At 41.6% G+C, this 27,321-nt stretch overlaps 1 protein-coding gene across 6 annotated transcripts; it reads right to left on the reverse strand.

The window, feature by feature from the left end:
* Positions 1-1,002: 1,002 nt before the first annotated feature.
* Positions 1,003-26,974, reverse strand: PTPDC1 (protein tyrosine phosphatase domain containing 1). 6 transcript variants are annotated; one of them, XM_065845628.2, is made up of 11 exons: positions 26,922-26,974; positions 24,274-24,336; positions 14,289-14,381; positions 10,747-10,918; positions 9,890-9,970; positions 9,551-9,669; positions 8,814-8,951; positions 6,948-8,155; positions 6,066-6,251; positions 2,584-2,694; positions 1,004-1,829 (listed from the first exon to the last, which is right to left on the reverse strand). In XM_065845628.2, the coding sequence occupies exons 3-11, from the start codon at positions 14,371-14,373 to the stop codon at positions 1,713-1,715; spliced, it is 2,217 nt and encodes a 738-aa protein (XP_065701700.1). In that variant the 5' UTR covers positions 14,374-14,381; positions 24,274-24,336; positions 26,922-26,974; the 3' UTR covers positions 1,004-1,712. The 6 variants fall into 6 exon arrangements, with proteins under 6 accessions (XP_065701698.1, XP_065701700.1, XP_065701699.1 ...); XM_065845627.2 differs by having other exon boundaries at positions 24,274-24,333; positions 26,922-26,964; XM_071812999.1 differs by lacking the exon at positions 26,922-26,974 and adding an exon at positions 26,654-26,702 and having other exon boundaries at positions 24,274-24,333.
* Positions 26,975-27,321: the final 347 nt, after the last annotated feature.

Raw genomic sequence — 27,321 nt, forward strand, 5'->3', positions numbered from 1 at the left:
TGAGTTGTTTCTTGTGGCCTGTACAGAGTGTGTCAGAGCAGCCAGAGCTGGCCAAGAGGTCACTGGCTCCTCCACCACTCACATCACTGCTGTAGATCACAGTGTCACAGGAGAGCACTCGGGGAATTGTCCCCTGCTCACCTTCCTCCCACCTGCCATCCTGGGCTTCACCCACAGGCCAGGGACCCTAGGCTGGACCAGCTATTGGTCTTGAAAATCTCCAGGGATGGGGCATCTACCACCTCTCTGGGGAACCTGGGCCAGTGTTTCACCATCATCCTCACAAAAATGTTTTCCTCATGTTCAGTCTGAATCTCCCCTCCTTTAGTTTAAAACCAATGAGATGGGGTGGCCAGTTTGGCCATATTTACAACTGCATTTGTCAGTCAACCAAAAAAAAAAAAACAAAAAAAAAGAGCCCAATTCTACAATATCCATTATTGGGACTGCAGGAAGGTAATTTTTCAAATGCTGACGTCTGACATTAGATCCATCTAGAATTATCTTTCTGAAGTTAATGATATGTGAAAGTCCTTGTTAATTATAATGATTTAAACGATCCTGAGCTGGCTTCTACACTCTGAGTGAATAACACCAGGAACTGGTGCTAGGTATTTGGAGCTAAATATTAGTCATTTACAGAAATGAATAAAAGTACTTGGAAAACAGACAGGTTCTTGTTTAACTAATTAAATATCTCAAACTGAACAAACTGTTTATCCTGCTATCTGGCATTCCGGTCTGAGTCCAAGGGCTGTAATCAAAAGGTGCAGATATGACAATAGCACGATTTGTCTTATTAGATAAAAATACCTCTATGATGTATATTGTAGATAGTAAGATTTTCATTGATTATTTTTTCAGTATTATTATTTTACATCTATTTATGCAAGTTTTCACTGAACATAAGTATGGACAGAATTATAACCTCATTAAGTTTTAATAATTACCTTCTCTCTTAAAGTAAGATAAGTTTAGCTAATAAGATAAAACTCTGCTCTTATTCAAAGCACTTTAAAAGCCACGATCAATTTTTGGTTAAAAACACTTTAAAGCTTCCTTAAACAAAAAAATATAAAATAAGGCATTGATAAGTTAATACACTTAATGTATTTCTCTACTGCAACATCTTTTAGAAACATGTTGGTGACAACTATTTAGGAGATCTAAAGGAAAAAATCATCTGTTGACAACAGTAGACCTCAAGATCCATCATTCATTATTACTCTTAGTCTTATTTTAAAATTTCTAAAAGAAAAAGGAGTTTAATAAGTTCAGTCAATATTTATTTTCTACAAGGTAAAATCAATTAACATTAATGTAAACACACTTAATACACAAATATTAACACAGTCCCTTAAACCTTTGTGTACCATGGCACTGAACTTATGGCAATCGTGTAACTTGGAAATAATGTTGCCTGCGGCTTCTAAATTAATAAATGCATTTGAAAACAAGAGAAGAGTTCACCAAATAAAAGCGTAGTACCTGAAACCAAATGCTACAGTACGGTCGCACAGGAGCTGTTCTTTAGAACCGTGTAGATAAACCAACTCTCACTACAACTCCATCTAAAAAAGTAAAATGCTTTGTTAATAACTACTGTTACTTAACGTTAGGTAAGTCATGCCAGATAGCGCAAAATACAGTAGCTGGAAAATGCAAAGTAATTTGGTAGGCCCGTCTAATTCTTCAGCACAGCTGTGCAGAAATCAAGCGGGACTCTCTGTTCCTTTGTCAAGCCTTTTCCTTTTTTCTTCCAGTGTTTGTTTAAATACTTTTTTCAGGGTACTGTAAACATACGGTCCATTATCAGAATCAAAGCTTGTCTAATAAAAGGAAGAAATTTAAAATTAGTTGTTACATGGACATCATACAGTGAAATGTAAAATAGACGACCAACATTTTTTTAAAAATCAGTTTTAAGATGTATCAAATAATGTGTTTCGTGATGGAGCACTTAATGCTAACTATGTCAATTTTACACTGACCAAACATCAAAAAATAGGAGAAATGTCATGACTGTTTTAACAGATGACCCAGCTGTAGATTTACAGGAGATTCAGAAGTAATATGACAAACATTCTGTGCAAATAATTTCACCTGCTGAACCTGAGAAGCAAACAGCTCTGAGCTGAGCAATAGTAAGCATAACCTGTCACTGTTATTAAATTGTTCCAAAAGCAAAAGTTATTTATCCATATCCTATATTAAGAGCCCAAAACACAACTGAATTGCAACATCATTTCAGAAAACTATTTAATCTGTTGGAAAAACTCCAACTAGTACAGAATCTGCCAAAGCCTTCAGTAAACTACTCCCAGTGATTAATGATTCTCAACAATTAAAAATTATCTTTTCCCTAATTTGAAGAAGTCCATGGCTTGGCAGTGATCCAGAAAGAGATAAATGAGACTAAAAGACCAAGGCTGTAGTGACAGAATTTAATTACATTTAGAATATTTCCTTCACTCTATGTGTGAAGCAATTACCGTGACTTCTGTCACAGAGGCCTGCTCTGTTGATCCACCCTTCATGATTTAAAACAAATAAATACGATGCCACGGACAAATGGTTACTTGCCTTAGTGAAAGCTCTAATAGCACGAGCAAGTAAGGCCTCCTCCACATCAGCTGGTAGCATTTGCAAGTTCACCACACAGTGTAAAATACAAAGGATGGTCTGACACTGCTCCTGGTGGGCAAGAGGAACAGCAGCTCATTAGAAGAAATATTTGCAAGAAAAACATTTAACTTTGAGTTTTTCTTAATTGCTGTTTCAATATAAGACTGTGCCCCCTCCCGTACTGAAACCTTCGGGTGTAGGAGTTGGGAAGGGAATTTTCACAAGCCTAAAGAGCCTCTACATAATTATTTCAGTCGTGATGGGAGAAACTCTTCTCTTGTCGTGTACCACAAGCTGTTCCAGAAATTTCTAGGAGGTCAGGCACGCAGCTGAAACTTATTTTTCAAGGTCCCCTACAGCAACAGCAGCATTCATAAGAACTGGCATAGAAAAAGCGAGATTTGATCTTTTCAGTCGAAAATTTGATCTTTTCAGTCCTTAACTAACATAGGATGATCTGCATCTCTCTCTGTCCTACCAACCCTCCTTCACCATTACAGGAAGCTCGCAGAAAGACACCTGGGCAGTGCTAGCGAGGATGCACAAAAGGGGCAAAAGTATCTTTGTGGCTGCTCGTTCCCATCCCATTTCCAGGGGAGACAGATCTCCGACTGGCAGGTCACTTAACAGTGAAAATTAAATTAAAACTTGAGGGATTTCTGGGAAGAGCAGCTAAATATGCACCACTACACCCAGGGGACTGACTGGCTGGAGAGCAGATCAGCAGGAAGGAATGTGGGTGTCCCAGCGCATACGAAGCTGAACGTGAGCTGCACAGGCTCTTGTGGTGAAGGCAGCTTAAGAGCATCTTGGGCTGCATGAGACAGTTGCCAGCAGGTTGATGTAGGTGACACATCTGGAGTGCTGGCACCAGCTCTGGGCTCCTTGGTACAAGGACACTGGCATACTAGAACTAGTCCAGGGAGGTGCCACAAAGGTGATTAAGGGACTGGAGCATCTGTTTGGAGCAGGGTGGCTGGACTAGAAGACAACCAGAGGCCAACTCAACTGTTCTGTGACTCTGATATAAGGTAAGATAAAATAAACATTTTAAATAAAACCCCCTATAATTATTATTCCTTTCCTATCTGTTTATAACAGGTGTCAAGCAATTATATTTTTATTTAATACAATCAGAGAGTTACAACTCTGACAGAATTGAAGATGCTTCAGGAACAAACATGATGTTTTCAGATGAACTTGGGAATTCTGAATGTTCTGTCATGAAGATGGGGACTGCACAGAAAGTTCTGACCACCTGATTAGAAGCTGTATTCTTGGATATCCAGAGGTTGTTAAAAGGGGCCCTATTTTCTTCATAAATATTTCAGAAACAAAGAATCCCTGAAAAATTAGGAAATTAATTTGTGTAATTAAGAGATCGAGAATAGAGAATTTTCTTTTTTCATTTACCTCACATCTAGCCCTTTGGGGAAAGCACAATTAAATAATTTGGATCAGAAGTACCTGTTTTTCCTAGAATTAAAGAATCATAGTATCACAGAATTACTTGAGTTGGAAAGGACCTTAAAGCCCATCTAGTTCCAACCCACTGCCATGGGCAGGGGCACCTTCCACTACACCTGGTCTTGAACCCTTCCAGGGATGGGACATCCACAGCTGCTCTGGGCAACCTGTTCCAGGGCCTCACCGCCCTCACAGTGAAGAACTTCTTCCTTACGTCTTATCTAAATCTCCCCTCTTTCCATTTAAAGCATTTATCCCTTGTTCTGTCACTCTGTGCCCATGTCCCTCTCCAGTTTTCTTTTAGGCACCGGAGGCTGCTCCAAGCTCTCCCCAGAGCCTTCCCTTCTCCAGGCTGAAGAACTCCAACTCTCTCCACCTGTCTCCATAGCAGAGGTGCTTTAGCTCTCAGATCATCTTCGTGGCCTCCCCTGGACCCTGTCCAACAGGTCCGTGTTCTTCTTATGTTGGGGGCTCCAGAGCTGGATGCAGCTGGACACCGTCGGCTTTCTGGGCTGCAGGCGCACACGGCCAGGTCACATTAAGCTTCTTGTCAACCGACACCCCTAAGTCCTTCTCCTCGGGGCTGCTCTCAATCCTGTCTCTGCCAAGCCTGTATTTGTGCTTGGAATTGCCCTGACCCAGATGCACGACCTTGCACTTGGCCTTGTTGAACCTCATGAGATCCACATGGGCCCACCTCTCCAGCCTGGCAAGGTCCCTCTGAATGGGTCCCTTCCCTTCAGCATGTTGACCACACCACTCAGCTTGGTGTCATCAGCAAACCTGCTGAGGGTGCACTGGATCCCACTGTCCTTGTCATAGAATCATAAAATCATAGAATCATTTCAGTTGGAAGAGACCCTCAGGATCATCGAGTCCAACCATAAACCAACTCTAGCACTAACCCATGTCCCTAAGAACCTAATCTAAATGCCTTTTAAACCTCTCTAGGGATGGTGACTCCAGCACTGCCCTGGGCAGCCTGTTCCAATGCCCCACAGCCCTTTGGGGAAGAAATTGTTCCCCAGATCCAACCTCAACCTCCCCTGGTGCAACTTGAGGCTGTTTCCTCTGCTCCTGGCGCTTGTTCCTGGGGAGCAGAGCCCGACGCCCCCTGGCTCCAAGCTCCTTTCAGGCAGTTCAGAGATCAGAAGGTCTCCCCTCAGCTCCTGTTCCAACTCCCCAGGTCTCTCAGCCACTCCCATCACACTTGTGCTCCAGGCCCCTGTTTCTAGTACCTCAATGTCCTTCTCACCAATAATGATGTTAAACAGTGCTCATCCCAATATCAACCCCTGAGGAACGTCATTTGTCACTGGTCTCCACTGGGACATCGAGCCATTGACCTCACCTCTTTGAGTGTGACCATCCAGCCAATTCCTTATCCACTGAGTGGCCCACCCATCAAATCCTTGTCTCTCCGATTTAGAGACAAAGATGTCACGTGGGACAGTGTTGAATGCTTTGCAGAGGGATTTCAGAATACAGAAGGCCTGACTTATGTAAAGGAATCTGGCCTGGCTTCTGAATCTTCAAAGTGGCAAATTCTTCCTGTTCCTTGCCCCAGCTCTTCCAAAGCTGATGGATTTGCACAGCAAGTGATGTTTGCATAGCAAATCTGACAAGCCTTAAGCACAGCTGCCAGATGTGACAGTAACAAAAGTCATACATCAACTCACAGAGAAAATGCTTCTCATCTTTGCCTCTGGATCTCAAACTGCAGAATTTGCAGGGAAATATGCTGAATTTGAGCTTCTACTGAATAGTGTGCAAAGACAGTATCTGGTATTTTTCTTATAATATTCATCATTATAATATTGATTAAAACAATCTTCATTTTGATCTTTAAAGAGATGAAAGTTGCTTTCTAAAACCGTGATTCTCTTGCCTAAAGGCCATAAATAAATAGTTTGACACAAATTAACAAAATATTCTTGGCAGTTAAAGAATAAACTGACATATATAATATCTACCTTTCTCAGTAAGTAAAGTGCATCCTGTGATTCTGTGCAGTTTTTTGCCAGCATGTCAACATCATCTGTGGATATAATAGGTTCTTTCAGTTGCTCTATCCAGGACCACATCAAGTTACAGAGGATAAAAGGATCTCTCTCGGTACAGATTTTATCCCAAGCTCCATCTCGAGAGTTCAGTTCTTTCTTAAAAAAACAAAACAAAACTGAAAATGCATCATCTATTCACTTTTGCTAACATTCCCTTTGATTACAGCAGTACTTGGCTGCTTATGTTCCAACAGAAAAAGATTTCAGAGTTACAAGAAATTATTTCTATTTTTTTCCCAAGCGTTAATACTACTCAGCAGTAATACAAGCAATTATTTTAAACAGAAGGATAACAGCGAAGCTCAGAACCTCCCAATTATCTACTAGAATACATAAAGCAGCTTTGGATTCCAACTTCAAGGCAAACATTGCTGGGAGGATTGGGTTTTGAGGATAAACAGTTAAGTTGCTACTAAATACTTTTACACACAGAATCCTCCGATCAGCACTGGCTGAAAACAACACAGCTCTACCTGAAAGTACGTAGCACTGTCATGCTTCCAGCAGCCAATCACAGATGATTGCATCCATTTTCATTAGTTAGCAAAATAAATGAACACAACCGGAAACAATGTTCTAACTTCCTCCTAGAGACCAAAATTTGTAGGTGCATTTTGCTTGCACTTGAAAGAACTGGCCCATAACTGACAAGTAAAATAATCTCCTGAAATAGAGCATAAACCCACGTCCAGATGTGCCATTTAAAGCGCACGGCGGCGTTTTTGCCATTTTAGGAATTAAAACTAGGTGAAATATGCAAAGCCCATAACATTGAATAGAGTTCAAAATTACCTGCCACATTTCTACCTTCTGCTTCACTTCATCCTCTTCCAGAAATTCATTTATGTCTGCAAGTGCTTTTGCTGCCAAAACTCTTCGGGCTTCCAAACTTAATTCTGACTGCAGAACAATGTGTGGAATTGCTTCTGACACATCTTTGCTGCCTTGGCTTTCATATCCAATGGAAAAGTTCACTTTAGAAGAAGAAGAAGAATCAGAGTCCTCAGAGACATAGACTCTTCTGCTATACATGTTAGTCTTGCGGTCTTTTCTATGACCAGTCTCATTGGTAAAATTATGCCCTGGCGTTTCAGGTTCCCTGGTATTGTGGATAGACGCTAGACCTGAAGAAAAGGTTCTACTGCGTTGTACTTCTTTGATGGAGTTCCTTCTGTTATAAAGTGAGGATCCATCTTTTTGTCCGTCCAAATTAAATTTACCTTGACTCCAGAACATACACGTATTACGCACTAACACTTCTTTGTTTAAATCCAGCTGCGGCTTTTGTTCGCTAGTGGCAGGACATTCCTCACCACTATTCTGCTTAAGTTTGTTGCACAGCAATATCTGAGCAGGTACTGTCCATGCAGTTTCTCCTTGTTCTAAGAGAAACTCAGTTCTCCTTAAATCTGACTCACTGTAGCTTAGACGTCTTCTCAGATGGGTAAGAGGCTGAAGGCATTCAGCATTCCTTTTTTTCCAGAGAGGATCACATTCGTGTCCCAGGGAGAAAAGAGAATCCTGTGTCTCAAAAGTGGAGGAGTGGGTGTGGGAGGACTCCGAGGTGTCACTGTCCTGCCTCGCCAGTTCTCTGTCGAGCTGCGTGGACACCAACTGAGAAACGGTCTTTTCGATTTCAGCTGAGAGATCTGGGATATCCAACAATTCTGCCTCGATCACTTGTCTGTTTTCAGCCAGGTCCAGCAACAATTTGCAAACGAGGTGAACAAGTTTTGGCACATGTTTGAGATGCCTGCTCTCGTAGCCGTGGAGCAGGTGTCTCTGACGGGTCAGGTACTGGGACAGCGTCACCGTGTGTGCCTTGGGCTCACAGCACGCAAATACGTTCCTCAGAGGAACCAAAAACTGGGTGAACTCCCTGATGCACAACAACTGCCCTCTAGTCTGAATAGAATTAGGCCTTTTTGCTCTGACAAAAAGAATTGCTTGATCAGCACTCATTCTTGTTGCAAAAACTAAGTAGCAAGCTATTAGAACACCTGGAAAATATTAAAACAAGCATTAGTCGAAGAACTATCAGACTAAAACAAATAGGTGGTGGAGCTATAGGATAAAAATATAGGCAAAGATCCAGGCCTTATATCCCCCATCACATGATGCTGTTAGGTAGGTACAGTTGCACAAAATGGTTCAACCTGTTTTCTCTACACTCCATGGAGAGCTGGTTCCTGACCGCAGCATCTCGAGGAGTTCCACCATTTGTGACCGCAGGAGCGATGGTGGCTTCTCCAGCAAGGACACAGGCACACAGGGCAGAAGTAAATGAAACTGCAGCCGCTCCACCAAATCTACCTGATCTGACAATGACTGGCAGGTTTGTAAATAAGTGGTAAATACTGGAAAATGAAAGTGTACCAGGCTAGTTTTTCCCAGCTGTTCCACTTGAATGTAACAGGGAATTATTATACAGATTCAAAAATTCTCTAACCTTACAGGTTACTGTTTTTAATACACTAAAACTGATCCCCTCCTGCCATTCAAATCATTTTCACAAATTCATTTAGTGTTTTTAACCATTTTATAGATGTACATCTTGCAACGGTATAGAACCTAAACAAATGATTGATAGTTTATAACCAGGGATTGTTTTGCATTTGTAGAAAAACCATTCTGCTGACCTCGCAGTCGAGCACATACCCGTCCGACCAAGTCCTGCATGGCAATGGACGGCGACCCTCCCTTCCTGCAGCGCGAAAGCCATGACTTTCACCATATCAAGTATGGTAGTGAGAGACGCCACCCCATAGTCCTTCCATCCAAAGTTATAAAAATAAACTGAAATAAAAGGGGTTAGAGTTATTTTCTGTCACACTGAATGTGAAATTTTCAGTCCTATATGCAGAGGAGAGATGACTAATAATAAATGATAGTACTAAAATTGCTTAATGATCTTGGAATCTGACTACATATTGTTTGCAAGGGACTATTTTTCCCATTTCAGAGTACGCTTGCTACTGAACTTTGATAAATACATGAAGGCAGCAAAGATTTGTCAAACTAAAGTTGAGCTAGAATGTAAAAGGTGTAACGAAACTGAGTGATTCATACAAAAATTACTGAGCTATATATAGGTAGAGGGTAATTTCTTTTTCCTTTTAGAAATAAAAGCACTTCTTCAGTCAAAAGCTGTTTCTTACAGAGAGGCGCTTTTTCTCATCTCACCATAATATAAAAATGCTGTCAATACATGTGCCCTCAAATGAAATAACCTTTTACAGTCTAAATAAGAAAACATGAACTGTACCAGAATGTGAAACATCATTTGCGTTTTATATATTTCTTATATAACTGCTTTTAACACACAAGAATTCAAGTGAAAATGCCTTTAAGTGCCAAAATCAATAATTAAAGAAGAACAGCAGGAGTGAACTTACTTCCAGCCTCCATGAAAGCTTCAGGAAGGTAGGTGAAGCCGCTTTCTTGTTCCAGCGGATTCCCACAGCTCGCGTGCTCCCCAGGACGCTGAAGGTTAATTATGGTTTTTATGTCACATCTTAGGGAAGGAATAGATGAGTCAAAGTATTATATTCAGCCAAGATCTAATTATCCCATATTTTCTGAAACGCATTTATTCTTAGTGGAGAATAAATCTTTACCTGTATATTATTAAAACATAAGGATCTTTATCAACAATCCAAATCAATGCTGAAAAAGAAAATGGATCAAGAATTACCTTAGTAATACCTACAAGATATAATGATTAAATTAGTTACCTTTCAAATTGTTCAATAATGTTGTATTTTTCAATTAATTCTGTTGAGGGTCGAGCCATAGCCAGTATGTTATCTGTTATCCTGAGAAATTAGAAAAGCAGATAATAATGTTGTTGTTAATAATTTCATGGATATGAACCTACCAAAATAAGAACATCATGTTATTTTCAAGAAAGACAGAAATACCTTGCTGATTAACTAGAACTGATTTTTCAACAAATTGTACTATCATATATTGCCACTAATAAATCCTGTTAAGCTGATGCAGATGTGTCATATCAAAAGACCATTACTGGAAGGGTTCAAAGGCCAGGTCAATGACATATTAAAAACATTCATTCAAATAGAAATCAAGACTCAGATCCCTGTTTGGCCAGTTAATGCTTCTGAATAGCATTTGCCACTACAAGAATATCAATAAAGTGAATATTACTGAATATAAATATGCTTTTGATTGCACACCTTTCACTATTTCACCTTCACTAAGTTATTTTACTTTTAAATTCTATCATGAACACATTTTGATACCTATTTTAACCTTAGTGAGAACTGTCTAGAACCCAGAAAAAGCTTTTTGTAATTCATGAGAGATAAATATTTATCCTTTTGGATGTGAACCAAACTTAAAAACCAAATAACAAGCAAACAGAATTCCCTCCTAAAATGTAGTGGGCTATGTACAATGGCTATTATGGTTTGCTGCTAAATTGTAACTCTGAATCAAACTATTATATTTTATACTTGACTCAGCGGTAGGCGAGTCAAAAAGAAAAGCTCATTATTTTACTTTGACTTCTCTCTTGAGATAAATACAACTGATGCAGCTGCATTTAGTGAGAGCAAATGCTGCTGATTACCAGGAGGAGTAGAGCCCTTTGATGGCTTGCTCCTGGTCGCTCCAGCGCGCCGGGTTCTCGTACTTGCACGCCCGCCCGCCGCAGGCCATGGAGCACTGCATGTGGCCGGGGATGACGTGGCGCAGCCGCTCCCCCACCTTCGTGTATTTTGCCGTTGGACGCCTCGAACTTCCTAGAAAACAGGCAAAAAAACAGATTTAGTAAGAAATTAATCTCCACCTTAAAAGTATCGGTTTGACCTTAAATCCATGAAGTTGCAAACAGCACAAATATATGGAATATGTATGGAAGGCTCGTTTTTCAACAAAGACTTGAAGAAAGGATTCTAAGGGAGAAAAATTGCAGGTTGTTTTTTCTCACTGCAATTGGGTTTTTCTGATGAAGCGAGAGGTGTGTGATAACAACAACAAAGTCACGATCCTCTTCCACCTGAAATCAAACATATATTAGCCATATACTTGTTGTTTGTGTGAATGTGTGCTTCTATTTTGTCTGTCTCTTATAACTGAGCTGTTACAGTGAAAAGCATGTATTTATCCTTGGATAAGGAATCACTGAGCAAAATATAAAATACAGGAAAAAAAAATAAACCCAGTATTTTATGCATATATACAAAATATAGTTAACAGAACAAAAGTATATTGATTAAATATCAATAAAATATCCAGAACTGCCAACAGCTTTAAGGAAAAGTACTTTACTTTTTTTATCAGGAAAAGTTGCATCCAGCTCCTCAGGGCTCAGCGACGATACCGCCACCATAACGCGGTGAGTCGACGATGAGAGCACCTCCACAGCCGAGCTCCGGCGCCTCTGGAGGATGCGGAGAAGCGGATCGGAGGAAGAATGTCTCCGACCCTGGAAAAAGTTGCTAAAAATGCTCACTGCTGAGCGCCGGCGGGGAGAGCCCTGCATGGCTGAGCACCCCGCGAGCAGCCGGGACGGGCGCCGCGGACGCGCTGCTGGCACGGCCAAGTTGCTCAGCGCGGAGTTGCGGCGAGCGCATCCTCCCGCGCATCCCTCAGCGATGCTGTCGCCATAGAAACGCGCGGGGAAGGCGCTGCCACCAGCCGTCTCCCCTGTGTGGGACAAACTGTGCCCGCTGCTGGATGCAAATAGTTGTGTTTCAAGCAGATAATTTCGAAAATAGAGAGGGAATGGCCCAAGCGGTTTCCGTAAACAATGTGAGTATTTAGGCGGCCGTCAATAAGGTGCATTCAGAACTCGCGCAGACGCAAAACACGAGATTCAAAAGAACAATCAAAATGTAGCTGGAGGCTCTGCTTCTTGAGAAATCTCTAAGTCAGAACATTATACTCCCCCACCTCTCCGTTTAACATTCCACAACCACCTCTCCTCCTCCACTTAGTTGCTCCAAAATGCATCATTAGCTCTATAATGATTGGGATTAGTGTGTTCCTGCTGCAAGGGTTCAGTACATGATGAATTGCAGACTGTTCGCTCTGGACCATTCATATCTTCCAACAAAACACAATTTGTTATTCAAAACAAAAGGCCTGTTTTTTTTTCAGGGTACAGCTTTTTTATTAAGCAAAGCTGTTAGCTCTACAGACTGAGATAAAGCAGATTATGGGGAGGAGAAGATGTATCAGTTGAGTGCTTTAGGCTTTTGAAGGTAGATATTAGGTGGCAAATTGCCTCCCACTTTGCTCCCAGCGCACTAAGGAGAATGAGCTGGCCAGAAAGCTTGCAACGCTCTCAAAAGCACAAAAATATGATGCAACTGTATGGAGAACAGACTATAGCAATGCTCAAAAAACTTTGTCATCCCACTGTCTGTGCATTAGACTGCATGTTAAAAAGAGAGAAACTTGGGATATTAAAAAACCTCGCCATAGGTTTATTCAATAAGCAAATTAATTGCATTGCATTTTCCTATGGATACCATCGTCGGTCGGTGTCTGATGTTTCTTTTCGTACCATGAAAACAGAAACTCTAACAGAGAAACTTGCATGAGAGAAAGTGCTCTTCTCATAAAAATTAATCAGGCAAAAATCTACTATTTCTTCTAGCTACTGAATAGGAACCGAGTGACTGAACTTTGAATCCTGCAGCCCAGGTCCTAGGGAGCCACAGGAAAGTTTGTGGTGGGTACCAGGCCTGAAAAATCAGTGGTGATGTCATATGAGAAAATGTTAAAGCTGATTAAGTCTATTAGAGAGCAGTGTAGGGGAAAGGGACCTGGAGGTCCTGGGGACAGCAGGGTGACCATGAGCCAGCACTGGGCCCTTGTGGCCAGGAAGGCCAATGGTACCTGGGGTGGATTAGAAGGGGGGTGGTCAGTAGGTCAGAGAGGTTCTCCTGCCCCTTTACTCTGCCCTGGGGAGACCACACCTGGAATATTGTGTCCAGTTGTGGCCCCTCAGTTCCAGAAGGACAGAGAGTCCAGCAGAGAGTTCAGCGCAGCCACCAAGATGCTGAAGGGAATGGAGCATCTGCCGTGTGAGGAAAGGCTGAGGGAGCTGGGGCTCTGGAGCTGGAGAAGAGGAGACTGAGGGGTGACCTCATTCATGGGGACCAATATGGAAAGGGTGAGTGTCAGGAGGATGGAGCCAGGCTCTTCTCGGTGACAACCAGTGATAGGACAAGAGGCAATGGGTGCAAACTGGAACACAGGAGGTTCCACTGAAAGATGAGAAGAAACTTCTTCATGGTGAGGGTGCCAGAGCCTGGCCCAGGCTGCCCAGGGAGGTTGTGGAGTCTCCCTCTCTGCAGACATTCAAACCCGCCTGGACACCTTCCTGTGGAACCTCATCTGGGTGTTCCTGCTCCGGCGGGGGGATTGCACTGGATGAGCTTTCCAGGTCCCTTCCAACCCCTGACATTCTGGGATTCTGGGATTCTCTTAGCTGTTGTCTCAAAACTCTGACTGTTCCAATTCAACAACAAAGCTGATATCAAGAGGTGAGGAAATATTTAAATGTGTATTTTAGGGGTTGGGTGGAAGAGAAAGGAAGGAGATGAAAAAGGCTATTTCAAGTCCTACCTATACCCAGCAAATATGAAAAATGTTTTCTAATTAATTACACTGCTTTCTTATATTTAATTATTTTTCCCTTTATTTTCACATAAGCTCTTCTTCAGTATATAACAAATTATAGTGGAGCCAAAAATGAGCAAAATAAAATGCTGCACACCATTATTTTCCTATTGAATCTAGCAAGATTAGCAAGTACTCAGCCAAAATAGTAAGAAAGAATTACATCCTATAAGGGTTTAAATACTGCATTAGAAAGGGGAGTTTGTTGAAAGCATGTGTTTTCAGAGAGCTGGGCAGTTTCTGAACACCAAAATCACATCATTCCTTCAGCTAAGTGCACTGACAATATGAAAATTACAGAAAAGCTCAACATATTAACGCATTGTGGTGGTGATAAAGCAGCGCAGCTTGGTTTTGTTATAGACATTTTATAACTGGGGATAATATTTCTGGGGTTTTTAATTTCCTATGGAAAACATTTTTTTCCCAGATTTTCTCTAAGCATTTTTTATGAATGGTGTATCAGAGAAAAATTATTACCTGAACTCATATTTGCAAGATACAGACTGCTCTTCAGCAACGAAGAATACGGCAGTTCATTCTGCAGCAAAACTCCTGCAGCCATTGCAGTACCTGTAGAAACAGTAATATGTTCATTGAACAGTTACAACAGAAGCTGAAAAATGCAAAATAAAGCTGAATATGTGGCTATAGAGTTGTCAAAGGCTTGAGATCTGGGAGTCAGACACGGATTGTGCTTTCTTTTTGCTGTGCAGTCATCTTAAAATTCAGCAGTTTCACTGCTTGTTCTAGCAATTTAAAAGTTTAGTTAATTGTGTGTTTCTGGCTCCAGAGTTCGGCTGATTATGTACTTTATGTGTTTTATATGGGCACGAATCACTCAACTAAAAGCATTTCATGTACTGCCGTCTTGATCTTCTCCAATCCTTAAAACTATAAACGTACGACATCTCGAACTGAAATCTTGCAAGAGGCAGTTGCAGCAAAGCTAACAATATCACAACAGCGCAATTTCCAGATCATCTCATTTATAATTTTAGTTGATACTTGCCAAACAGACCATCCACAAGTTATACGCTTTCTCTGCTCTCTTCTTTGCTTTTAGCCTGTTGGTAAGTTTGAAGTCGTGTATATGAAGATTCTCCTCTAACAAGAAAACTGAACACAAGAGTCTGTCTACGCATAAAAAAGGTTCTTCTCATGTTTTACTATAATTTCTGATACAAGGTAAGTCCTGTTCTGAAGACCTAAAAAGCTAAAGGAAAGCTGTGAATGTGAACCTATTAATCAGTCCCTGTGATATTTAAATAAACCATTTACAAGGATCTTGAGTGGAAATTCTTACCTGGCATATCACTCTGTTTTTCTTATCTATACAGGAAAATAGTTACAAGTATAACAAAAGAGCTTTTTTTTCCCACCAAACTAAATATGTCTCTGTTGCACATGTAACTGTTGAAACTTTTCTAAACAGACAAACCTTAGGTCCCAAATTCTGCAAAACCAATATCAGGATTCAGCAGCATAAATAGTGTTTGAAAAGACAGATCTGCTAAAAAAAAAAACCCACACAAAAATAGGCATGGTAAGGATTAGATGGTATAACCGTCCTGTGCTGTGTTGAAGTGTGGTGTTAACTGCTTGCTGTTCATTGTCCAGCTTTATAATTCTGCATAATTGTTTTAAAAATAGATATTTAAATAGGCTCAAATAGAATTTCATTCGTTCAGATATTACATTATCTACCACATACTTGCTTAAATTGAAATTATTCTTCCGACAAAGCTAGTGGAGTTTATTCTGCATCAGAGCCGCCTAGTGCAGCTCTGGCCTTTTCAAGGTGCTTAAAGCTGGGAGCAGAATACACACACACATTAATAACTCTTTAATAATGCAATATCACTCACCTCAAAAAGATGAGAATTACATTTGTTTGTGAAAGCCAAAAAGCCTTTTGAAACTTCAGTGATGCTCAGAAATGCACTTCTAATGTAATTATAGTAATAAGAATATGAATTAAAATGCATCTTAATAAAGATTAAAGGGTATTTGGAGCATTTTCTACTCAGCTACTTGACCATCTGACTCTGCAGATTTAAAAGTCAATTCCTTAATAAATAGACAGGAATACTTGTATATAATTGCAAGCTCCAAAATGTCTGGGTTTTTTTTCCAGTGGACTTTGAAATCAGTAAGGGAAATAACTTTATTTCATGCCCAGGAATTCTTTTTAGAGTTAATAGAGTTGAATTAACACAAATTGTTGGTTTCTATTTCTCAGAAAGTTATCCCAAAAGAGTCTGAATAATTTGCCCAGATAACATACAAACACTTGAAAAAAACATCTCATCACAGGGGCAGCAGAAGCATCACCACTAGGACTATTGAGTTCTCCTATTTCCTTGTAGTCAAGTGTTAGAAAACATGAAATATACATATATATATACATATATATATATATTTAACCAGAATTCAGGCTGACAGGGATTCTTAACTAAAAAGGGAAGAGATGGACATTAATGCAGAAGATAATATACCTACAGTATCACAAAACACTAAAATACTGGCAAGATTGTTTTGAATGCCAGAGGTGGACAATGTGTTCATTTGCTGTGTAACAAATTAGACCTCTCTTAATTTGATTTCAGAAGACACACCAAATCCATATTTCCTGTTCTCCATAACCAGGCAGTTCCAACCGACTTCAACATTTTGTCTGTGTAGCTTTCAGTTTGCTGCATTCACTTCTGACAGGTGTTTTAAATTCCAATGTGAGCAATTGCCTTATATTTATTTCCAAAAAAAGAGATGAGATGGTGGAAATAAATAACTTTACAATATTACACTCCCTCAAACAGCTGTAAAATGTTGTAGTTTAGGTTCAGGCAGCACTATTTCAGTGTTGATGTTACTAGAGAGGGGCATTCCATTCCTGCATAGATAAAAAGTGTTTAAAGCAAATATAGTGCTTGGGTAAGAGAAACAACTCTCTCCTGATTCTTCTTTGTACCATATATTCTTAGTTTTTAAAAGGTCCTCTTCAGCATTTTGTTCATTACAGGAACACTTGAGGGATGCTGGGGAAAAAACCAAGCCTGTCAAGTTATCTCGGGTCATGTTCGTTACCAGCTGTTGGAATCAGGTGCCCTGTGGGAACCGCGACCCCGCTTAACCAGACCCGCTCCCTTATCTGGGGCTGCATTTCTATTGCCATGACAGCAAAGATGCTGGTCTTCTAATCCCCGTTTCCCAATTGCAGAAGTGGAACAGTGTCTCAGGTGATGCTCTATCTCCTGTTCTATCACAGGAAGCAACGTCACTAAGCGTGGGCAAACAACGCAGCTAATGAAACCGCACTGTAGTAAAAATAATGCCCCTGATGCTGGTGGGCAGGAGTAAATGGCAGCAGCACATCACCCAATGAAACAAGGCTCTCTTGAAATCATGATGCACCATGTCAAGCACTAAGGGGGATGTTTCAGGAGTCCCCCTCCAGGTATGGATGTTGTACTTGTTTTGATATCTGCATGTATTTTTGAGGCGGGGGCGAGGGTCCACTTTTGAGCATACTGATTCCTAACAGAAAGGATATAGCATTTTTTGTTTCCTGTTGCTTGCACCATTCATTCACTTCTTGCATTTGGTAACAAGAAAGCGGCCAGGGAACTGCTGCAGAGAGTCCAGCGCAGCCACCAAGATGCTGAAGGGAGTGGAGCATCTCCCGTGTGAGGAAAGGCTGAGGGAGCTGGGGCTCTGGAGCTGGAGAAGAGGAGACTGAGGGGGGGCTCATTCATGGGGATCAATATGGAAAGGGGGAGTGTCAGGAGGATGGAGCCAGGCTCTTCTCGGTGACAATTAGTAATAGGACAAGGGGCAACGGGTGCAAACTGGAACACAGGATGTTCCACTTAAATACAAGAAGAAACTTCTTCCTGGTGAGGGTGCCAGAGCCTGGCCCAGGCTGCCCAGGGAGGTTGTGGAGTCTCCTTCTCTGCAGACATTCAAACCCGCCTGGACACCTTCCTGTGCAACCTCATCTGGGTGTTCCTGCTCCAGCGGGGGGATTGGACTGGATAAGCTTTCCAGGTCTCTTCCAACCTCTGACATTCTGGGATTCACACATGCAGAGAGGTGGTTTTCTTGCAGAGAATGGTGTGGGCATGCTGCACTGGCAGGTGAGATCTGCTTCCACTTTCAGGAGTCAAGCAGCCTCTTGTCCACCTCCATTGCCTCTGGAATAAAAGCACTTCTCTTTGTGACAGGGTGAGCAGCAAAGTGCCATGCAGCAAGTGGGACAACTGGGAGATCAGGGCTCCATGAGGAAAGAGGTTTTGCAACTATTAATAACTGCTGGGCAGGCTGACTAAGAGCACCCTGGCTCCTGTCTTAGTGGTTCACAGGCACGGGCTGCAGCGTGGACGCAGCAAACGAGCTCTGGGGTTACAAAATTAGCAGCCGGTTTAAGCGTCACTCTGCCTTGTAACAAGGAAGATTCCTTTCTAGTCCTTCAGGATCTGGAAATCAGTGGCTTCCATACACTGGGCTGAATTTTTGCTCCAGAATGAAATGCAAGAAAGGAGCAATGTCTAATGTTTTAGCAGCCAGAAAACAATTATAGAGCCAAAAAGTGATGAGATGAGATGATGGTTGTCCCACTCTACCTTAGCAATTAAGATGGTTTTTTAACAGATGCAATTACTATCTTTTACTGCAGGACATGTTTTCAAAACAGAGAGATGAGCTTGTTTTCCAGACTGGAATGATTCCAGCTGGGGCAGTTGAGCTGCTGGCACGAACAGTAATCCCTTTGTAAAGCTCCCACTGCATTTCTCTCCAACTATCTATGAGCAGCAAGGTCCCATCTCTCCAATTCACGTGGATTTGCTAACTGAGAATACAATAGCAGACCACGCATTTCGAAAGATTTTGTTCGCTTATTAACGTATTAACATGAAAAAATCTTAGATAAGCTTTCAATTGTAAAATATCGGTGCAAAGAAAAGCTATTTTAAACCTCAAATATATTCATACAACAGGCAAGTGCTGAGGCTTATGCCTGTCACATAAAATGAGGAGGGTTGTTTTCACTATTTTCTTGTCTTCTAAAGCGAGTTGTTCGCTCCCTGTTGCAAACATGTAAGTCAATACCCAGCAGCCAAATTTTTAAAGGAAGGCGGTGGAGCACAGACACAGGTAAGGGCTGTGTTAGCTCGGTACCAAAGCACTTAGGTAACCCCACTAAAATTCCCTCCGTGGCCTGATTCTACAGGTACTTAGCGTCCTGAGCAGCTTTGCGTTTGCGAGCCGTCCCAAGAAGTCAACAGGGCACTGGGCTAAACAGAAGATCTTACGGGACAAAGTATCATTTCCAAAATGCAAAGTTCGGCAAACTGCACTAATTAAGACGTTTTAGATAGATTATAACTAAAGATAACTCAGATAACTAAGACCGAGCCAAAAAATGATAGTGTAAGGAGGACTGTCTCTATTTAATGAAGTGGCTAAGAGCTACTACTTGGTCCCTAAATTGAGGCTTTAAATCTGATTTTTTAAGATTGGCAGATCACGAGACTTTTTAATAGAAAAATCTTCTAAATTTGTTGAGACAGAATTAGTTACTTCTCCAGGAAGCGCTGGTAAATGAAACCATGTTTTAAATTACAACAGACTATCTAAATTTAACAGTGTCAGAAATAACTGAGCACTTACTGCTAAAATTTTGTAAAACTTGTAGCTGATTTTTGTTAAACTTACTATGAATGAAACAAAATGCAAAGTTTGTTGTTCTAAGGTACAGATCAGTAAAACAAGTTCACTGATAGTAGATATTTCACAAATACTTGAGCTATGATTAACCAAAGGCTTGAAGGCAGTTTTAGTGTTGAGCGCACGTTTCGGCAGGCACACACCTCAGTTCCCTGGGCTTATTTCAAATGGGAAATATTCACTACCTATAAGCAAACACCAAAAAAACAAACCACATTGACATAGGACAAAGAGAAGACCTTACACACCAGAACAATAGTACAGCTATTGTAAAACTCCACTGGGACCACAAGCAGAACTGATTTCTTATTTCTATATGTGTTCTTTCCCCTTCGGGAAAAAAGTCCTCACCATCCGTTTTACTAAAAGGTGAACGTCATTTAATCATTAAGTGTTCTATTTACAAAGGACTGTAACTACTTTCACGTACAAAAGAGACAAAAGAGTATCATTCATTAGATGATTATGTAGCTGTCGGTCTGGTGATTCACTATTTGCTACTCTTTTTTTTTACAGAAATAGCAAGAAACTGCAAGCTAAACTGATGGACAGGTCTATAAATTGACTTGATTCATGTTATTTAAGTCACATCAGCCTTCTGTGATAGTGTTAATGCAATAGTTATCAAAAGTTATTTTAAACTATCTAGAACAGGCTGGAAGCCAGTAATTACTATTGATAATTGTAAAGGAGATGGTGTAAAATGAATATATTAACTGTTCTACAAACAAAGCTGGTGACTCAGATACTCTTGATCATGAATACCATGTTTACTAAGAGACTATCAGACTTGTAAGGCTGACTACATAAAGAATGAAACATCGTCACTAATGCATTTCAACAGCATTCAGAAGTGGAAAGCTTTTAAAAATTAACCCTACAAATTCGAGGAATTATTTTTAAATCTCAAATAGTCAGAGCATAATAAATGCACATGAGTTTTCATAGAGTTCATATAATTTCAATTTAACACCTTACCTGTTACCCTGCAAAAAGAATGCGTGATCGCTGACCCCTTCATTGTTGCGGTACCGACAACAAGGAATATGTTGTTGGCAATTCACATTTTACAGTAGCGAGGCTGAATGATGCCGCCACGGTATTTCCTGAAGTTAATTGGATTCGGGATGGTAATCTGGGAGGAGGCAGCAACTATCTTTTCTTATCCTAAAGCTGTATGAGGAGTGCCCTACGGACCACGCATATAATCACCCCATAAACTGCTTCTGTATCTGCCCCGATTTTAAAGGGATTGAGGCAAACAGGCCACACCAACCCCAAGTTTTAATAAATGAATCTTCCATCTCTTTTTTTTTCTGCTCACCTCATTTTCCTTTTATCAACAACAAGTAAATATCTATATCATAGAATCCCAGAATGTCAGGGATGGGAAGGGACCTGGAAAGCTCATCCAGTGCAATCCCCCCCGCCGGAGCAGGAACACCCAGCTGAGGTTCCACAGGAAGGTGTCCAGGCGGGTTTGAATGTCTGCAGAGAAGGAGACTCCACAACCTCCCTGGGCAGCCTGGGCCAGGCTCTGCCACCCTCACCAGGAAGAAGCTTCTTCTAAAATTCAAGTGGAAAATCCTGTGTTCCAGTTTGAACCCATTACCCCTTGTCCTATCACTGGTTGTCACTGAGAAGAGCCTGGCTCCATCCTCCTAACACTCACTCTTTATATATCTGTAAACATTAATGAGGTCACCCCTCAGTCTCCTCTTCTCCAGCTCCAGAGCCCCAGCTCCCTCAGCCTTTCCTCACACGGGAGATGCTCCACTCCCTTCAGCATCTTGGTGGCTGCGCTGGACTCTCTCCAGCAGTTCCCTGTCCTTCTGGAACTGAGGGGCCACAACTGGACACAATATTCCAGGTGTGGTCTCCCCAGGGCAGAGTAGAGGGGCAGGAGAACCTCTCTGACCTACTGACCACCCCCCTTCTAATCCACCCCAGGTACCATTGGCCTTCCTGGGCACAAGGGCCCAGTGCTGGCTCATGGTCACCCTGCTGTCCCCAGGACCTCCAGGTCCCTTTCCCCTACACTGCTCTCTAATAGGTCATTCCCCAACTTATACTGGAACCTGGGGTTGTTCCTACCCAGATGCAAGACTCTACACTTTCCCTTGGTATATTTCATTAAATGTATTTAATTGTAAATATATAAATATATTTCATTATATGTGTGTGTCTGCATGCATCCAAGAACTAAGCACACAGCTAAGAAGATTGTGAAGTTACATTAATAACAGCCAAACTCATCCATTCATGTTGAAATGTCATTAAAAGATCCTCAATGAATGTTTCACTGTTATCTGTGGTTACAACCTGAACAAAACTTTTTACTTCCCACCTAATAAAGTCCAGAATGTCACTGAAGTATTTACATTGAGTATACATGAACTGCATTAAAAGTATCTCAAAAATGTAACAAAAGTTCATCTGAATGTGAAGGATGCAAAGACTTCATTGATTTGACTAATACTAGCTAAAATTAAGTAATAAAACAAGCTAAATGAAATAGGATGCAATATCAATGTCAACCACTAAATATTTAAAAAAAGAAGTTTCCATCTATTTCCATTGCGTGTCTTATGAAAAATCATAGTATTAATTAAGTGCTGCTCACTACTCGTTATTAAAAATGCCTCACAATTATTTAGAAACAAAATATTTGTGTAAGCTTCTGTGGATGGGATATGTGTATTACTTAACCAAGCAAGGACAGCAACTCAAGGCTGATGCCTACAACCTTATTAATTCCAAAACCACCATCTTAATTTTTGCTAATAGAGATGGAGCATACAATAGGACTAAATGGTTTTGTTAATTTTCAGAAATATTTCTGCAGTCATATTTCACTGGTTTTTGCTGTATACTGCTCATAAATATCAGAAGGAAGAATACGACTACTATAGAAAATCAATTTACTGAGCACAGAGACAAATTACCAAGGTAGTCCTTAAAATTACACGTCTAGTTTCTTACTAATCTTGCGAAGACAAAAAGCCTCACGTGCATGAATTAAAGTGCACCCACTCATTTTAGTATAGAGCACACATCATTTAGGGAAGTTTGAGCAAAAACATCCTTAAATAAAAATGGGGCTTCAAAAGATTCGTACTTAATTTTGGAAAACACACTAAGGTACCTCAGTACTTAAAAACCTGAGCAGATTGTGGAGTCTAAAATATTACGTTGCACATTCTTGGGTTTGTCACATAGTCATTATAGAAACTAGAGTGTAAGAATGATGACTAAATGGACACATTTTTCAAGTGTCAGCACACAAAAAATGGTTAAACAAATGGAGCATCTGGTAAAATGTTTTGTAGGAGGAAATGGAGGAAGTCAGCATTTTTTTTAGTTGACTAAAGAACAAAGAGCAGCTTTGGATAATTAAGAAATATTAATTAAATTCTTAATATTAGCATACTTATTCGGGGGAAAGTTTTAAATGCTCATATTTGAGAAGCTGTCACTGACATACTTAAGTCTTTATTTTCACATGGATAATATAATAACACTCTTCACCTACTTGATTCTGGAAGGGGGGTAATTCGTGGGTGGTATGGATTCTCGGTGCAACAGCCTGCTGCTTTGCTCTATCAATTCGTAGCTGTTAGAGGTTTGCCGGGTTGCTCCTCATATCTGTTCCTATGTTTGTACCCACTGGTATTAACAGCAGTTTATTCAGCCGAAGAACTGTTTTATTCTGTGATCCACAAAGTTCAGCTAGTTCCAGGAATCGGTGCCAAACATGTTTGTTGGAACAGGCTGTGTCATCATATTTTGTCAAGACAAGGCTTTGTGCGAACGGAGAATGATTTTTTGGGGGAGTCAACCATTAGGTTGAAATAATTTGCCATTTCCAAGGAAAGAATACAAAGAGTAGGTGGGATGCTAGTGACTAAACTAATAACCTTTATCTCTCTAGGCTTGGCATTTTCCTACTAACACAAAATGAAGAATCCCAAATCCTTTGGAAACTTCTGTTGAACTACGCCATTTAAAGACACTAACAAGCTTTTTAGGTAAGTAGAACAGGATCACTCGGCTCCTGGCAGCTTATTTCTCTTGGGCTGCACGGGATGCCTCTCAGCGACTTTACACAGACTTAGCAAATCCACCTGTCCTGTGACCTCAGCTACTAATTTAGGCAGATAGAAAACTGGCCATATTGTCTCATAATGAGCTGGATGCAATTAAAATCTTTGACTGTTGCTTAGACTGCATTGTTCGCACTGATCCATAGACAAAATCAAGACATCAAATTACCCTAAAACTTAAAGTTGACTAAAACCTAATTTACTTTAAGGTTCATTTTAGGTTAGTACAAACCATACATGTAGATTCCTAGCTCACTTTGGACATTTCCAGCTTCACCTTTCGCTTTTTGCTCTTCTAGTTTGCATAATGAAAATCAATGGATGTTGCCTTATTTTCAGCTTGTGTAGAAACACTGCAGAGGATGCTTAAGTTCTGTGCAACTTTAAAACTGTATGAAATGTTATTAAATACGTTTTTCTAAGTTTTGCTTTCAGATTCGTGTATATCTCTCTATATATTTCTGTTCCTTAAGCACAATGCATCCCACTGCACATCAATCAGGAAAGCAGGGTCAAAACCTATCTTTGGTAGACCCTGACTACACCAGCAGTGTTATAGTTGTAAAATAAATATACATGTTTAAATAAATAATACACGTTTAAATGCTTAATGAGAACCCAGAGCAGCAGCTCACCTGTGATCCCTGTCCTCCTTCATCATGTGTCTGAGAGCTCCTCTTTTTCTGTTTGTTCCACTGCTAGTTAAAATTGCCAATAATGGACAAAATGGAAAGGTAGTGAAATGTTAGGCAGAGGCAGCATAGTAATAAAAATATTTCAATTCAAAAGACAGTTCTAAAACTGAAAAATTGCAATGAGTACTAATGACTGGTCATCCGATGGACTTGCAATGCAAGAGGTGACTAGAAGCCAAGGAAAATAGTCTAGAACCTCATGAAAATGACAGAAAAATCACGAGTTAAACTAGATACACATATAAAAAGGGAAGCAGAGGTGGCACAGAGCCATAGTGACCCCATCTTGCTCTGATTTGTGAGAGCTCATTTTCTAAATATATGATATGGCTGCAAAGCCCTTGTCCAGTAACCATCTACTTTTCTTGTTAGCTCAGTCTTTGAAATAGCTGGCAAATGTCAGGTTGCTGAAAAACAGAGAAATTAGGAAGAAATCCTTCTTTTATAAATTTTACAACTCCCGCAGAGCTAACATATATTAAGCCAGTTTGTGGTGACTGTTGCAAAAGCACCACTTAATGCACACAGAATTTCTAAGAAACGTAGGACCTGCCGTGGGTGTGCGGAACAGTTGTCAACTTTATGCACAATAAAACTTAACTGTTCAAAAATGGCAGACTAGGTAAAGAGGAAACGTTAAGAAAATTAGGTAGACCTAAGGTAGTCGGTCTTTTTAGGCATTTTATCATGTGTTTTTTGCTAAGGAACAAAATGGTCAAGCTCTGTAACGCAGGGAATTGTTTGAATGAAGAACCGAAGGGGTCAAAGGAATTTAATATAAGTGGCCAGAGAGCAAGAGCTGCAGATGGCTGTAACTCCATCACGTTTCTCTGACAGGTTTAAGTCCAGGAAATACTCCAGAGTAGAGGAAAATTGAGGAAATAAGTGTATTTTTACGTATTTTTCTAATTTCCAACATAAACAAGCTACCCGAAACCATCCTTCCTCGGACAGATGGAAATTCAGCAAACTGTTTCAAACTATGGGCACGTGGTCTTCAACTATACATGGCCGCAGCAGGAAGGGACTGAGTTTGTTTTGAAATATACATGTTGTAAGGGGTTACAGGTATTAATTACCCCGTACAGGTGAACTGGCTGAGCAAGAGCCACTCTGGGCAGCTTCTGCAGCACGGCAGGAAAATATCCAGAGAAATGGGAATACATAGCCAGAAACTGGGAATATATTTACCAGCTAGTACTAAAAGATACAAGCAATCTCGTACTTTATCTGAGCACTTGCAATCCATACTTTTTGTATATTATTTGTAGCACATTCCTTCCCAGCGGCCAGCTTCATCCAGGTCAGATTGCAGCATTTCTACTCATGACTCCTCTCATTTGTGATTTTACCGCTATTATTAAAAAACACTCATACTGGTATCATTGGTTTTACAATTAAGTAAAGCATTTACTCAAACACATAGAAGAAATGCTATCCAGATCAACTCATGCTGCCACCCAATTGCTCACTCAATGAGAGAGGATTACACTGCTAATTATATCTCTGTGATGATATTCTCACAGTATCTGACCCTGAAGACCATCTCCCTAACCTATTTAGTCTTTCTTGTGTTACACATAAACTATTGATGAAAAAAAAAGATATAGAGAAATGGTTTCAAGCAATACATAACTGCAGATGCTGAAATTTATTTTGTATGTATTCTTTCGGGATTAATTACTCCACAGATGTGGCGCTCAGTTTTACTAATAGAAGCACAGACCAACTGAAAACACGGCTCTGAAAAAAGCAAAGCAAGGGAGCTGTGCAAAAACACTTAAATCCAGATTACTAATATATCAGCTAAGCCTTTCTTTTTCTTAATGTAGTGAAGAGTGTAGTTACAGTTTGTTGGCGAAAGCAGCAACAGCTACACTGAAAAATTACTGTCCTGCGTTTGGATTGAAGCATGTTCCATGTGCATATCTGTCTTTTCGACTCCAAAGGGGGCTGCCTGAGTATTTGAGGGTGATGAAGCGATGATGAAGATCGGGTATAACTGCTAAGAACAGAACACTGCTGCAGGGGGTGCCTGTTTCCATGGCGGGTAACAGAGCCCGGGCTCCACGCCCTCGCTCCCTGGAAGACCCAGGCCTTGCTGTGGGTTAAATCCCGCAGGATTATTGAGCAAAACCCGATTACCCGCCCCCTGCCCGGGACTCCACAGCTGCGGTCGGTCGCCCCGCGGGGTGTGTGTGGGTGTCCGGCTTCTAACAGGGGCCTCTGCTCGGGGTGACCCCGCGGGAGAACTTGGTCACTGGCTAAAGGCAACTGGTTTGTCTTTCTACTCCGTGCTGAGCGCAGCGCAGCCGCTCACCTCAGCCGGGGGGCAGGGGCCGCTCCCCGTGGCCGTGGCAGCGCCCAAGCCGCCGGGCGGGCCACCAGACAGGAGCCCTCGGCGTGCCGGCGGAAGGAAACGGCCGCGGCCTCCGCCAACGGGCGTGCCGCGCTGCCATGGCGACGGGGGCGGGCCCCGGGGGACGGCGGAAGCGGGGCGAGCCCGCCGGGCCGGGAGAGAAGGGGCTGAGCGGGACGGTGTCCCCGCCGGCGGGGCCGCAGGGGCGCGGGGAGGCCGCCGGACCCACCTGGCTCCCGCCGCGTCCGGCCGCCGCTCCGCCGCCGGCGTGGGGAGAGGCGGGGCCGGCGGAGAGCGCATGCGCGGCTGCAGGGGGAACGGGTGAGCGACGGACGGAGCTTTTGCGCCAGACCGGGCAGCGGTCCCTCCTGCGCTTCCGTGAGCGCTCGTCCCTCTGTCTCACCTGGAGCATTCACTGTGTGCAGGGCTGGGGACACAGGAGAAAAGGAGATAAAGCTGCTGGAGAGTGTCCAGAGGAGGCTACGCAGTTGGTGAAGGTTTGGAGGGGAAGCCGTGTGAGGAGCGGCTGGAGTCCCTGGGTTTGTTCAGCTGGAGCAGAGCAGACTGAGGGCAGAGCTCATGGGCTGCAGGTTCCTCTGCAGGGAGCAGGAGGGGCAGGGCTGAGCTCT

The sequence above is a fragment of the Patagioenas fasciata genome, chromosome 10, assembly GCF_037038585.1.
Source record: "Patagioenas fasciata isolate bPatFas1 chromosome 10, bPatFas1.hap1, whole genome shotgun sequence".
Taxonomy (NCBI): Eukaryota; Metazoa; Chordata; class Aves; order Columbiformes; family Columbidae; genus Patagioenas; species Patagioenas fasciata.

What these genes read in the sequence shown, in the direction of transcription:
- PTPDC1 (XM_065845626.2), bottom strand. Translation starts at nt 11,661, where the DNA reads ATGCAGGGCTCTCCCCGCCGGCGCTCAGCAGTGAGCATTTTTAGCAAC. An exon ending in AACTTTTCCTGATAAAAAAA is followed by an intron (nt 10,919 to 11,447) that starts GTAAAGTACTTT and finishes CCTGTTTTCTAG; the next exon opens with GAAGTTCGAGGCGTCCAACG. An exon ending in CACTTTACTTACTGAGAAAG is followed by an intron (nt 2,695 to 6,065) that starts GTAGATATTATA and finishes CTTGCCCACCAG; the next exon opens with GAGCAGTGTCAGACCATCCT.